This window comes from Adiantum capillus-veneris, chromosome 2 (assembly GCF_014529385.1).
Source record: "Adiantum capillus-veneris isolate H3 chromosome 2, ASM1452938v2, whole genome shotgun sequence".
Taxonomy (NCBI): Eukaryota; Viridiplantae; Streptophyta; class Polypodiopsida; order Polypodiales; family Pteridaceae; genus Adiantum; species Adiantum capillus-veneris.
Window position 1 is genome coordinate 138,228,637 of NC_140932.1, and position 12,871 is coordinate 138,241,507.

Sequence of the window (12,871 nt, forward strand, 5' to 3'; positions counted from 1 at the left end):
GTTCATATAGCAACTAGTGTGGAGAGGCGGCCGCCTCTCTCTCTCTCTCTCTCTCTCTCTCGCCCCCCGTGTGAGCACTGTCCTCATCGTAGCCGAATAAAGGAAATTGCGACACGTGGCACTGGAAAACCAGTCTCCTTAATATATAGTATAGATGGCCTTGAAGTTAGAATAGCCAAGTGGACAAAAAAGCCTTAGCTAGGCAAGCAAAACAATTATAGGCTCCTTGTACCAATGCTATAATGTATAGTTTCATTCATTAAAAAAATTGGCTTTAAATGAGATGCAATATAGTTTTGATAGTTTTCTGTTTAGATACAATCATACCCTTCTACTGTCCATCTACATGGAATTATTGTTGGCATACAAAATTTGAAAAAAGACTTCATTGATGAAACTTGTGTGATTCCCCCCTAAGAGTATAGTTTAAACTGTATGTTCGCTTTGCATCATTGCACCACTTCTCTTAAAAAGAGCTATGAAAGCAAAAACATTGCATCAATATAAGCCAAAATCAATCCTCTTTTATTATAACTTGGCATAGAAATTCAACTTGTCAATATGAATTATGTTTTAAGATGTCAAATTCTATAAATAAGGATGTGGAGATATGTTAAAACTCAACTACCGAAAGAAAATGTAAATTTTTAGATTTCTGAGAAAGCAACTCCAAAGTTCAGTGAGATTGTCGGATTTGTGACCCTCTCAAAATAGTATTGAACGTGGCATTGGAATTTTATCCGATGTTTTTCGACTCATACACTAACTACAATATCAACAAAACCTTCCAACCTTGTTTTGAGGGGTTCATGAAATAATACAGAAGGTTGGTGAAACAATAAGACATTGAATTGTCCCAAGACAATGTTAATTCCAAGGATGTTTTGCTTGATAAGACATTTTTCAATAGTGAAATTGGAATTAAGAGTAGCCTTCACCATGTAGAGCTTTAAATAAGGCTAATAGCCAAAAGGATATTCTTATTAGAGAAGGTAGTGGAAGCAATGCTACATGTACACTTGCTACAAAACTGTTAGGGAGGAAGTGTATACACTAAAGTTGGAGGGAGGGATGATGAGTCTTTGCTACCCATGCACTTGAAGCCCTCTTCCGAGGTTAGAAATCACACTCTGATACCAAGTTGCTTTGATCATTGTCTTACAATCCTGGCCACATGGTGCCTTACCTTCAGGAGCAGCTTTGCCATTGCCATCATAGCCACAAAGCGGGAATTTCGCCTAGACCACTTTGCTGCTTTCTTCCGTGTTTGCTTCAACCTGGCTATTTACCTCTCCCCTTTCTTTGCATTCTCCTGCTTGCAGCCTATCCAATTCCTTGCCCATATATGCCAGCTGTTGACAAATACCTCTTAGCTCTCCCCCTCTCTCTCTCTCTCTCTCTCTCTCTCTCTCTCTCTCTCAAGTGTGGTAGATTGGTTATCCCAGTTCCCTCGGGTTATCAAATCTTGAGTTCAAGACTCGTCAGATAGATCTTTGAGGTCTCTTGGGATTGCTCCTAGGATGTAAAAAATCTCACGGTTGTGTGTGTGTGTGTGTGTGTGTGTGTGTGTGTGTGTGTGAGAGAGAGAGAGAGAGAGAGACCAATCCGTTACGAACTGGTGAATTTGATACCATGTCTGGGTTTTGAAAAAACCAAACGAGATACGAAAACGAATCTAGAAGTGGTACTAGCTGGAACTGTGTGGGTATGTGTGGCCACTGATACAATGGGTGCTCAATACACGAGGGTGATGAATCCATCCTCGTCTATACTCTGGACACACACACACAGAATAAGAACAAAAAATTGGAATAACCTTTCTATCACCCAAGTGTGGTAGATTGGTTATAACAGTTCCCTCTGAGAAGTATCAGGTCTTGAATTCAAGACTAGTCGGATAGATCTTTGAGGTCTCTTGGGATTGTTCCTGCGACCCTAAAACTCTCTCTCTCTCTCTCACACATTTCACATTTCACATCTCACACTTCATTTTTCATTTTTTACATTTTACATTCAATACTTCAGACATTGTACTAGATTCGCCACTTTGTATCTGATGGTCTCATAGGTCATTTTGGCCTTTTGAAGACGTTAATATATCATTTCATTTCTCTCTCTCTCTCTCTCTCTCTCTCTCTCTCTCTCTCTCTCTCTCTCTCTCTCTCTCTCTCTCTCTAGAGAACATCTTCTCCACCTCACGAAGGACGGGTTTGTGATTCGACCTAGCTATACATCTTTCTCATGGTTTGCGTTGTGCCATTCGCCAAATACGCACATCCTCACATCAGCTCGAGATTGAGACTGGTAGATCCAGAGGGATATCAACAGATAGTAGGATATGCCGCTTATGTCATCTAGAGCCAGAGACAGAGATACATTACATATGCCATTGCACAGTGTACTATGAGATACGAGGCCGTTTCCATTGTCTATTCACAGAGGGTTTTGGGCCTCTATCTAGGGTCATGAGTTATGAGGATCAGAGATGTCTTGGACTGTATCTACTTGAGTTACATAGGCATAGAGACACTTTACTGAGGAGAGCCGGAGAGAGACAGTCCCAGAGACAGATTACAGATTTCTTTACACTAGATATTGGGCACCCAAAGGAGCAGCCAGAGGAGCAACCACCATTGCAGAGCTTTGCCCGCACTCATACTACCACTACTGGCATTCTCATAGACCGAGCATTGGAGCTAGGGAGATCTAGAAGACCGTGATTGTGGAGAGGAGCTACACAGTATAGACGGAGACTACAGCAGAGGATTCGAGCCATACTTTCTCGACGGCCATAGTGCGGACGAGGATGGATCTCTGCCATAACTATCTTCTCCCCCCCTTCTCTCATTGGACTACACAATGTATTGGGCACCTTGTATTAGCTGGCACATCCATACAGTCACAGTTTGTAGTAGTTGTATTTTGTTTCAATTCTTTTTGATTCCGGACATGGTATCAGATTCACCATGTTGTAACAACTTGGTCTCATAGGTCATTTTGGCCTTTTGAAGATGTTGATATATCATTTCATTTCATTTCTCTCTCTCTCTCAAGCTGGGATATGATCATGATGATGTAACCTCTATTGGTTTCATAGGTATTTTAGGCCTTTTGCAGATGTTAATAAACATTCCATTCCCCACTCTCTCTCTCTCTCTCTCTCTCTCTCTCTCTCTCTCTCTCTCTCTCTCTTCTCTCTCTCTCTCTATATATATATATATATATATATATATATATATATATACATATATATGCTACTTCCCTCCGAGTACCTCAGTCTACTCCTCACCTAAAGGACAATCCCCTTTCTCCATATTGAATAATGACATGGAGTTCTCTCGACGGCCATAGTGCGGACGAGGATGGATCTCTACCATAACTATCTTCTCCCCCCCTTCTCTCATTGGACTACACAATGTATTGGGCACCTTGTATTAGCTGGCACATCCATACAGTCACAGTTTGTAGTAGTTGTATTTTGTTTCAATTCTTTTTGATTCCGGACATGGTATCAGATTCACCATGTTGTAACAACTTGGTCTCATAGGTCATTTTGGCCTTTTGAAGATGTTGATATATCATTTCATTTCATTTCTCTCTCTCTCTCTCTCTCTCTCTCTCTCTCTCTCTCTCTCTCTCTCTCTCTCTCTCTCTCTCTCTCTATCTATCTATCTATCTATCTATCTATCTATCTATCTATCTATATATATATATATATATATATATATATATATATATATATATATATATATATATATATATGCTACTTCCCTCCGAGTACCTCAGTCTACTCCTCACCTAAAGGACAATCCCCTTTCTCCATATTGAATAATGACATATGGGAGTTCTCTAGAGATGGAGACATCGTTCTCTTAGGAGACTTTAATGCTAGAACGGCCAACTCTCAAGCAGTATTCTATGATACTTCTGAGGAAATGCTCCGAGAAGTGGATTTATCACAGAGAGGGCTTACTAGAAACTCACAAGATAAAGAACACACTGAATATGGGAGACATCTCATGGAGATGGCAACTATACATGGTTTGGCCATACTTAATGGTCTAGAGAATTTCCCATTATCTAGGGGATTCACATGCTTCCCGCACAGGCATGGGGCCAGTACAGTGGATTATGTCATGACTTCACCAAGCTTTATTTCTAGTATCAAGGACTTTATGGTGGGACCAAGGCCGGTTGGGATTGCAGTGGATCATGCTCTATTGACCTTATCAATCTCCTTCCAATACAATGCCTCTCAAGTACAAAGGAAGAAGACACACACAAGATATACTTTCACGCCTGAAACTGATTCAGTCTATGTGGAAAAGATCTATAATAGGATGTGGGCAGCCGAGCCAGTATATACTGTAGAGGAGATTACTTCTCAATTAACACAGATACTACATGGAGCAGCACAAGAGGCATACCCACATACTCAACCTGATCAGAAGAGAGGATCTGGGAACACGCCTCAAAACAGTTGGTATGATGAGGAATGCAGAGAGACGAGAACCCAAGTCCAGAAAGAGCTTACACTTGGGATCATCACATATAAGCAGTCTCGGATTGCTCTTCGGCGTATAGTACGTCGCAAGAAAAGGGCATTTTTAGCCAAACTGGAGAAGGATTTATATCAGCTCTTCTTGAGTCAGGACTCACATGAGGCCTGGCACTTATTTCGCGAGCACTCACCGCATCCGACGATCACTTCTCCTGAGATCTGGGGTCAATATGTAACATCATTATATATGGTATCTGGACAGCCTCCATTACCAGATCCGCTAGAGCCATGCCCTGCTACTAGTACTTTCTTTACTACGGAAATGGTGGAAAAAGCCATTGATAAGATGAAGACAAGAAGAGCATATGATCATGAGGGTTTAGTAGCAGAACATCTGATCCATGCCAGGGATCTACTTTCAGAAGTCCTTGCTCGTCTGTTTAATCGGGTCATGTGTGAAGGATTCCCTGAATCTTGGAAATTATCTACTATCATACCTATTTTCAAGTCAGGGGATCCTATGATACCCGGGAACTACCGTACCATTATGGTAGGTCACACTTTGACCCGACTGTACGCATCCATTCTTGAACAAAAATTGAGTAGATGGGTAGAGAATGAGGGCATAAGGGCAACAGGACAAGCTCGATTCAGAAGGGATTATTCCACTTTAGATCATATTCTTACGCTCAAAGCCATTATTGAGGAAGGAAGAGCAAACGGGAGAAGGATGTATTGTTGCTTTGTGGATTTTCGGAAAGCTTTTGATACAGTACCAAGGGCCATACTGATGCGTAGGATGCAAGAGTTAGGGGTCCCCAAAGAGATTATTTGGGGGATCATGGCCTTATACGGATCAGTAACTGGTTATGTACGTACTCCAGAAGGGGATTCCGACGTTGTTCATTCCACCGTTGGAGTAAAGCAAGGATGCCCACTGTCCCCTACTTTATTTGGTATGTACATCGATGAGGTATCAGATTACATTGAGAGAGAAGGTGACAGAGGTGCTCAACTTGCAGGGTCATGGATCCCTTTGTTGTTGTATGCAGATGATATTGTATTGATAGCAAAATCACCAAATGGAATGCAGAGGCAGCTAGATGCTTTACATAAATTCGCAGAGGACAGTGGACTGTCGGTAAACTTGGGTAAAACCAAAGTTACGGTGTTTAACACCACACCGCAGTGGGTTAGGAGATCGGCACCTACATTTGCATATGGCCAGGATACAGTAGAGTGCACAGATGCATACACATACCTTGGGGTGGTATTTGCAGGACCGAAGTTTACTCTTAAGAAAGCAGCGGATGCTAGATTATCTAGAGCCTCTGCGGCCTTGGGAGGGTTGGAGAGGATGTGTTCACAAGTGCAGTTTCAGGAACCACGAACAAAACTGTGGCTCTTTGATACTATGGTGGCTTCGGCTATGCTTTATGGGGTCTAGATTTGGGGACCATCTGTGGATCAGGATAATTGGAAGTCAATGGAGAGACCTTTGGTATCTATGATTTCCCGATTGATTAGAGCCAAGGCCTCCGTACCACACGCGATTACCCGAGCGGAACTAGCGGCCCCTCCGATAGAAATTGAAGCTCTTACCATATCAGTGTCCTTTATGCATGGTTTGTGGGATACAAATAACTGCCGATATACTAGATTGGCCCTCAAATCCTCTTGACAATTGGCAATGAAAGGGGATACATCATGCTGGTATGCGCAACTATCATCGTGGTTTCAGAGACAAAGGTTCAGTATGGAAAGATTACCCCCCTTCCAATACTCACTTGAGGCTCCATCACTGGCAAGTACACGAACGGAGATTAATAAAATCATCCGACACGATCTTATACAGTTGGATACTAAGAGGACATGGGTAGACCCTACACAAGAACCGGGCTCGAAGATGGCCGACTACAAAGAAAACTTCCTACAACTATCTGAAGATGGATTTGTGATTCGCCCGAGTTACATGGATACCCACCTGTCTCACGGTTTGAGATGTGCTATTGGTCAGATTCGTACATCCTCACACCATTTGGAAATTGAATTTGGCAGATTTAGGGGAATCCCACCTGAAAGCAGAATTTGCAAGTTATGCGGAATGGAGCCGGAGACAGAATTACACTACATATGCCACTGCACAGTATACTACGAGATACGTGGGCGTTTTCACTGCCTCTTTAAAGAAGGCTTTGGACCTCTAGATAGAATCATGCAATACCAAGATCAAAGATGCTTAGGCTTGTACCTACTGGAACTACATCGGCACAGGGATAATCTAATGAGAAGACAAAGAGCACTACAGCCTCAGAGGCAGATCACAGATTTCTTCGGATCGAGTGAAGCAGGAGTGGAAGGGGAAGCAGGAGGCCAGCAGCCAACACAAAGGAGTACCCACATTCATACCAAAGGCACCCTAATTGACAGAGCGATTGAGCTTAGGAAATCGAGACGACCAAGACCAAGAGGCAGAAGCACACTTCACTGGAGGAGACTACAACAAAGGATTAAAAGCATTCTAGCCAGACACCCAGAATGCTCCTAAGAAGTTTATTTAATACTTTGTATTTAGTTTTTCACATTCACTTTCACACTTTTCACACCTAGTACTTTAGTACTAAGGTACCCAGACATTGTAACAGATTCACCACTTTGTATCAGTTTGGTCTCATAGGTCATTCTGGCCTTTTGAAGGCGTTAATATAACATTTCATTTCATTTCTCTCTCTCTCTCTCTCTCTCTCTCTCTCTCTCTCTCTCTCTCTCTCTCTCTCTCTCTCTCTCTCTCTCTCTCTCTCTCTCTCTCACCTGGTCCTCTTTGCTTTGAGCAAACTCCAGCAGTTCCTCATTGATGCTGACAAGCTCATCAATGCGCTTCTTTTGCTCCTCTGACTCCGTTTGTATTGCTTGGATTTTTCCAAGGAGCTCAAACTTCTCAAAGATGATGGAGTCGGCGCCTATTTGCCCCGCTTTTAATCTTCTGTTGAGGTCATCCAGCTCTTTCTCCTTTTCCTGTAGCAAGCACTCGAAATTCACGCAATTATCCTCGTATTGCACCACCTGCTGCAACAGCTTGTCCCTTGTCTCTTGGTAAGTTCCCAGCTGCCCAAACATTGCAAAAGCTTCAAAGTGAGATCAATAAATGTTCTCAAGCAACAGTACTACTTCTAAAAAAGCAACAACAAAGAAACTACAAAGGAGGCTCATTGTACTCAGCATCAACCTCGTTGCATTCATAAATACATAATAAATCTCTCTTTTCTGCAGAAGGTATTGAACACATTCCATAAACAAGGAAACTAAATGATACTTGACCAAACATGGTGTTTTTTTGTGCATTTTGTATATTTTTGTAGAAGTTCCCCTCTCTCACTCGTCCCCATGATGTCCTCTTGCTTTCTAATCTTAATCAAATCATGCATTGCTATGGCAAGAGAAAATTGGTATTTTTGGCCTCTGACAAAGCTCAAATTCTTTGTTCTTCATTTCAGTTCTATTAATGTTCTCAATTTAAAGTCCATAAAGTTTCTGAAGCTACAAAGAAGACTCATTGTACTCATTATGGATGTCATTGCACTAGGCATGGATATGTGGGTCTCTCCCTCCGTTTATTAAGTATGGATGAATTTCTTTGCAAAAGGTTTTGATCACCTTCCATAGCAAAAAAGTTATAAGAAAAAACTTGAATAGATATGGGTTTATGTATGTTTTGTATATTTTGGTAGAAGTTCCCCTCTATCACTCTTATCCCCCTGATGTGATCTTGCTTTCTTATCTAAATCAAGTCGCACAATGTTATGGCTAAAAATAATATGGTGTCTGTGGCTTTTGATACAGCTAAATTCTCTGTTCTTGATTGGAGTTCTCGTTACAATTCTCAATTTTAATTCCATAAAAACTGTCAAAACTTAGGAAGTTGGAGCATAGGTACTTAAGTTATGAACAAATGGTGGTTTGAGTGTGTCCTTGGACTCTTGCCCTTGTGCAACAACAGGTAATGCAAAATTCTTACTTTTGCAAGCTGCCTTGCAGAGTTACGACGTAAGAACTGGCTCTTTGCCATTACACCTGTTAGGTGGGTTGCTGTTTCCTCTTCACAATGTTGATGTTAGAAAACAGAAGCTCCAGTTGGGGTGGCATCAGGGGGTAGGGTTAGATTGTGTCCTACCCAAATCCTCCTCACCATTTGGGCATTCCTTGAGATTTCCAAGAATTAGAAATCAGCTCCTTTTTGTTGTTGTTGTTGTTGTCGCCGCTTGCCAATTAAGTGCTCGCAGTTCTCCCTGCACAAGGGCTCCATCAGCTGTCTCCACCGGCCCCCTTGTGCAAGCCTCGTTCGGTAGATGGCCGCGCTGCCTTGTGTCTACTGTTGCTTCTCACCTTGGAGTTGATAATGCCGCCAACCTTCTACTACCATTGTGTAGGTGACCCACCCCCTCAAAACCGTTCCCTTTCTCTGCCCTCTATGTTTGTTGTTTGCATGCTTCTTTGTTGCATGTGGCTTGCTTGCGAGTTGTGTGCATTTCATGAGAGTATGTGTGCAGGTTTATGAGTAGGGGGAGGGGGAGGTGAGCTCTTGAGTGTGTGTGGTGGTCCGGGCGTGTATTGGTTGTGTGAATGGAGCTCACCTTGTCTTCGAGGGCCATGGGCTGTGTATTGGTTGTGTGAATGGACTCTAGAGCTCACCTTGTCTTCGTGGGAGAGGGGGTGGGGGTGTTGGTAGGTTGGTTATGTGTGTGTGGGTTTGAGTGAGTGTGTGTGTGTATTACCATCCTCTATCGCATGGATCTCCTGCGCGCCACAGCTGTTCTCTGCGCCCTCGCCAGAGTGAGTGAGTGAGTGTGTGTGTGTGTGTGTGTGTGTGTGTGTGTGTGTGTGTGTGTGTGTGTGTGTGTGTGTGTGTGTGTGTGTGTGTGATCCCCTCTGCGTTTCGTGTTGCTGATGGGGTCTATGCGCGCGTGAGGGAAGGGCTATTCGTTGCCTACGTCAGATGTTTACAACAGCGTGTCAGAGTCGAAGCTCGCCACTTCCCAGCTGCTCTGTGCAACTATCCCAGGCCTCCAGGTGATCCGCCCCTGCTGCCTTGAGCCTGCTCACCCACTGTCAGCTCTGTGCGACCTGCTACAACAATTGCGCTAGAAAATCTGCAGCAAGTGACAGTATGCAGTTTTCCAGGCAGTAACAGTATACAGCTTCCTAGTCAGTATTTAGTCTAAACCCCAAACCCTTAACAGTCCATCACAGTATACAGTTTTTCAGGCATTTATTTTGCGAGATGTATGTCCTCTATGGGAGATGTATATATTTCTGAGGGCACTGTAAATAGATACAACAAAGCAAAATACGACAAAACTCTTTTGTTTGGTTTTCGCTCGTGGTTTGCTTGTTGTGTGTCAAAAATCCGGTGTGTTTTCAAGCGTCGTAAAGCCATGGACAATGTCTCAGAGAGTGCTTTTGAAATCAAAAGTTGTCAGTATGAAGACTTTGAAGAGGCCCGGAAAGCATGGAATGGTCAGGCACCTGCCCTTGAGGTGCGAATTCCAATACAGGACCTTATGGATCCGGTCGCGCAATATGCCATGAATGCGGTCATCTTGTTTTTCCCGGGCAAAATGCTCATTGCGCAGGATGTCGGACAATGGGTTGATTTCCTTCTAAAACGCCAAGCTATCCGAGGCATTTATTTTGGTGCTCGGGGTTTCTATGAGGTTTTACTGGTAGACGCTGAAGCTAGAAACCTTTTGCTGGAGATGTCTCCACTCTTTTTTGGCACGCAGACGACTCATGTTCTACCGTGGGCACTTACGAAGGACTATCAAAGCCTTATTCGTCACAAATGTCCTGTGTGGGTGGAAATTGTTGATTTCCCTCGCACGTGGAGGCATTTTCTTCCGTTGCTGGCTACTCAGCTTGGCAAGGTAATTTGCCCTCCGAAATTGGATGCGAATACCAATAGGTTTTGCATTCTTTGGGATACGGACAAGCATATCCCGGATGGAATTATGGTGGATTCAGGGGATCCATGGGTTGGCAAGCGTCCTTTTAAACTCAAATCGGGCAAATTTGCAAACTCCTGTTTCCGATGTGGAGATTTGGTCAGATGCAATCTGAATGTCCTGAACCAGTTCTACAACCCCCTCTTTGGTTGTTCCTGCTTTTGCCCTTGCCCCTATAGGCAAATCTGTTGGTGAAGCTAAATTGAATGGAGTTTCTACTATGAAGGTGATCCCCAATGTAGACAAAGGGAAAAACAAAATTAGTCTGCTGATGTTGGGAATGTAAATGCAGGGAAAGGCAAAAATGTTGCATCGGATAATGTGAGCTCATGGGCGGTGCCTAAAAAGACAGTGAAAATTCGTGCTCCAACTTCCTCCCGTAATTATGTTCCTCTGGTTAATGCAAACAAGAATGTATCGTTTAAGCAGCTTCCCTACAATGACAATTGCACGTTGATTGATGCCTGAGAAAAAGCAATGCATTCTTATAAGGATGTGCTTTTGGGTGAGGCTTCCACCTCTCAGGCAAATCTTATGGACAAGTCTCCTTCTTTCACTCAACGGATGAGTTTTGGCATAGATGTGGTGGATGGAGATGTCCATATGGACATCTCGACTTGATCCATGTGTTTCTTGCCGTTGTACATATGATTTCTAATGCACAGTCACATTAAATACATTACCTATATGTAAGGTGCAGCTGAAGTGAATGTTGAACTTTGCTCAAGATGAGTGCTCCGAGCTGTGCTCAAGGGTTCCTTTTACTTACGGAAGGGAGAGCCTTCCGTTCCTTTAGTGAGAGAGTGCAATGGACACAAACAAAGTGGTGCACACTGTGAGTGAAGGTGTTGAGATTGAGAGATAGAAAGAGAAGAATACGACACCAGACAAGTTGTCAAACCCCTCCTCCGAAGGCCCCACTCTCCATAGCGAGAGCGGTCTACTATTGATTGCACAAATCTCTACAATGCTTTGGACTTGCCGACGATGTCGACAACGATGAGGACGACGACAGACGGGGGCTGAAATCTGCAAATCTTTATCTATTGAATTCTGACTCTACGTTGGTGACATGTCTATTACGACGATGCGCTGAAAATGCAAATGCTGAAATCTGTGTTTTCCGGGCTGAATCTGCAAACTGCACTGGATCTGACCGTGCGGCGAGGATCTACTGTGTTAAAGTCATATGTGCATGATCAACAGTCTTAGTGGGAGCTCTATCTCCCATTGGTTAAGGCTATTTTGAATGACTCTTTTTCTTCTGTCATTGATCGAACTCCGTATGAGGCAGCTTTTAGCCGTCCATTCCAGTCACTTTTGACTCACTCGGTCGGTCAAATGTTTGATGCCAATGCTGAAAGTCAGTCATTAGATGAGATCTCTAAGAGTGTGAAGCTTCGGCTAAGCAAGGCTCAGGAATCTTATTCACTGCAGGCTAATAAGCATCGTTAGGATGTTTCGATCAAGGAAGGGGATTGGGTGTATTTAAGAATCATGAAGCAACATCTTCAGCAAGTTGGAAAGAAGTATCCCAAGTTGTCTTTTCGTACGTATGGTCCATTTCCAATCATTAAAACGATAAATGAGGTTTCAATGAAATTGCAGTTGCCTAACTCATGGTCAATGCACAACGTTTTCCATGTTTCTTGGTTGAAAGTGTTTTAGGAAACACCTCCAAAGGACATTTCGAAAGAAGAAGAACCGGAGATCATCGATGAAGCTGAAGTCATGGAGCCGGAGCAAGTGTTGTTGCATCGGTTTCGACATGGTTCGAAGAAGCAAGTAAATAATTACTTTTTGAAGTCAAAGGATCGAGGGACCCACGAAGCGGTGTGGGTCGACGAAGAGTTTTTCAAGGACTATCCAGAGTTGTTGGCAAACTACAAGGAAGCCATGAAGCTCGGTACCAGTACCTCACTTTAAAAGGAGGGAATGTCACGTGACACATCCAACCCTATGTGTCCGTAGACAAGCTACTTTATAACAAGGGTTCTGTCAGTCCAGTCATTCTAGATTAGCAAGTGTTCTGGCACTTTTTGTGAGTCTATTCGCAGACCGTGCATGCCCAGGCACTTAGTGTAGATGCATATCCTCTGGTTGCACACAACATGATCATAAGCATTCCCATCAGAATCCTTCAAGGGAATTTTCCAGTGCATTTAACCTATTTTTTCTTTTTTTGACATTTTTCACTTATTAAATTAAGTGACTTTTGTTGGGAAACTGAGTAGGGCAAATTGGGTAAGATAATATATAAGCAAACCAAGGCTAGCACTAATTGGCAGAAGAGCAAGGAGAACACAGGCCACAGGCAACAGGCTCCACCTCTCTCTCTCAAGCAAGACATTTCTCCCCTTGGTGGCAATTT

At 43.1% G+C, this 12,871-nt stretch overlaps 1 protein-coding gene across 3 annotated transcripts in view; it reads right to left on the reverse strand.

Annotated features, from left to right (window-relative positions):
* Nucleotides 1–954: 954 nt before the first annotated feature.
* Nucleotides 955–12,871, reverse strand: part of LOC147463726 (uncharacterized) — a 37,195-nt gene continuing 25,278 nt past the window's right edge. For all 3 annotated transcript variants that reach the window (XM_086490463.1, XM_086490471.1, XM_086490453.1), the window contains 2 exons: nucleotides 7,313–7,606; nucleotides 955–1,352 (listed from right to left, as the gene is read on the reverse strand). In XM_086490463.1, the coding sequence (XP_086346589.1) occupies nucleotides 1,239–1,352; nucleotides 7,313–7,606 (408 nt within the window). In that variant the 3' untranslated portion in view covers nucleotides 955–1,238. The remainder of the gene's footprint in view (nucleotides 1,353–7,312; nucleotides 7,607–12,871) is intronic.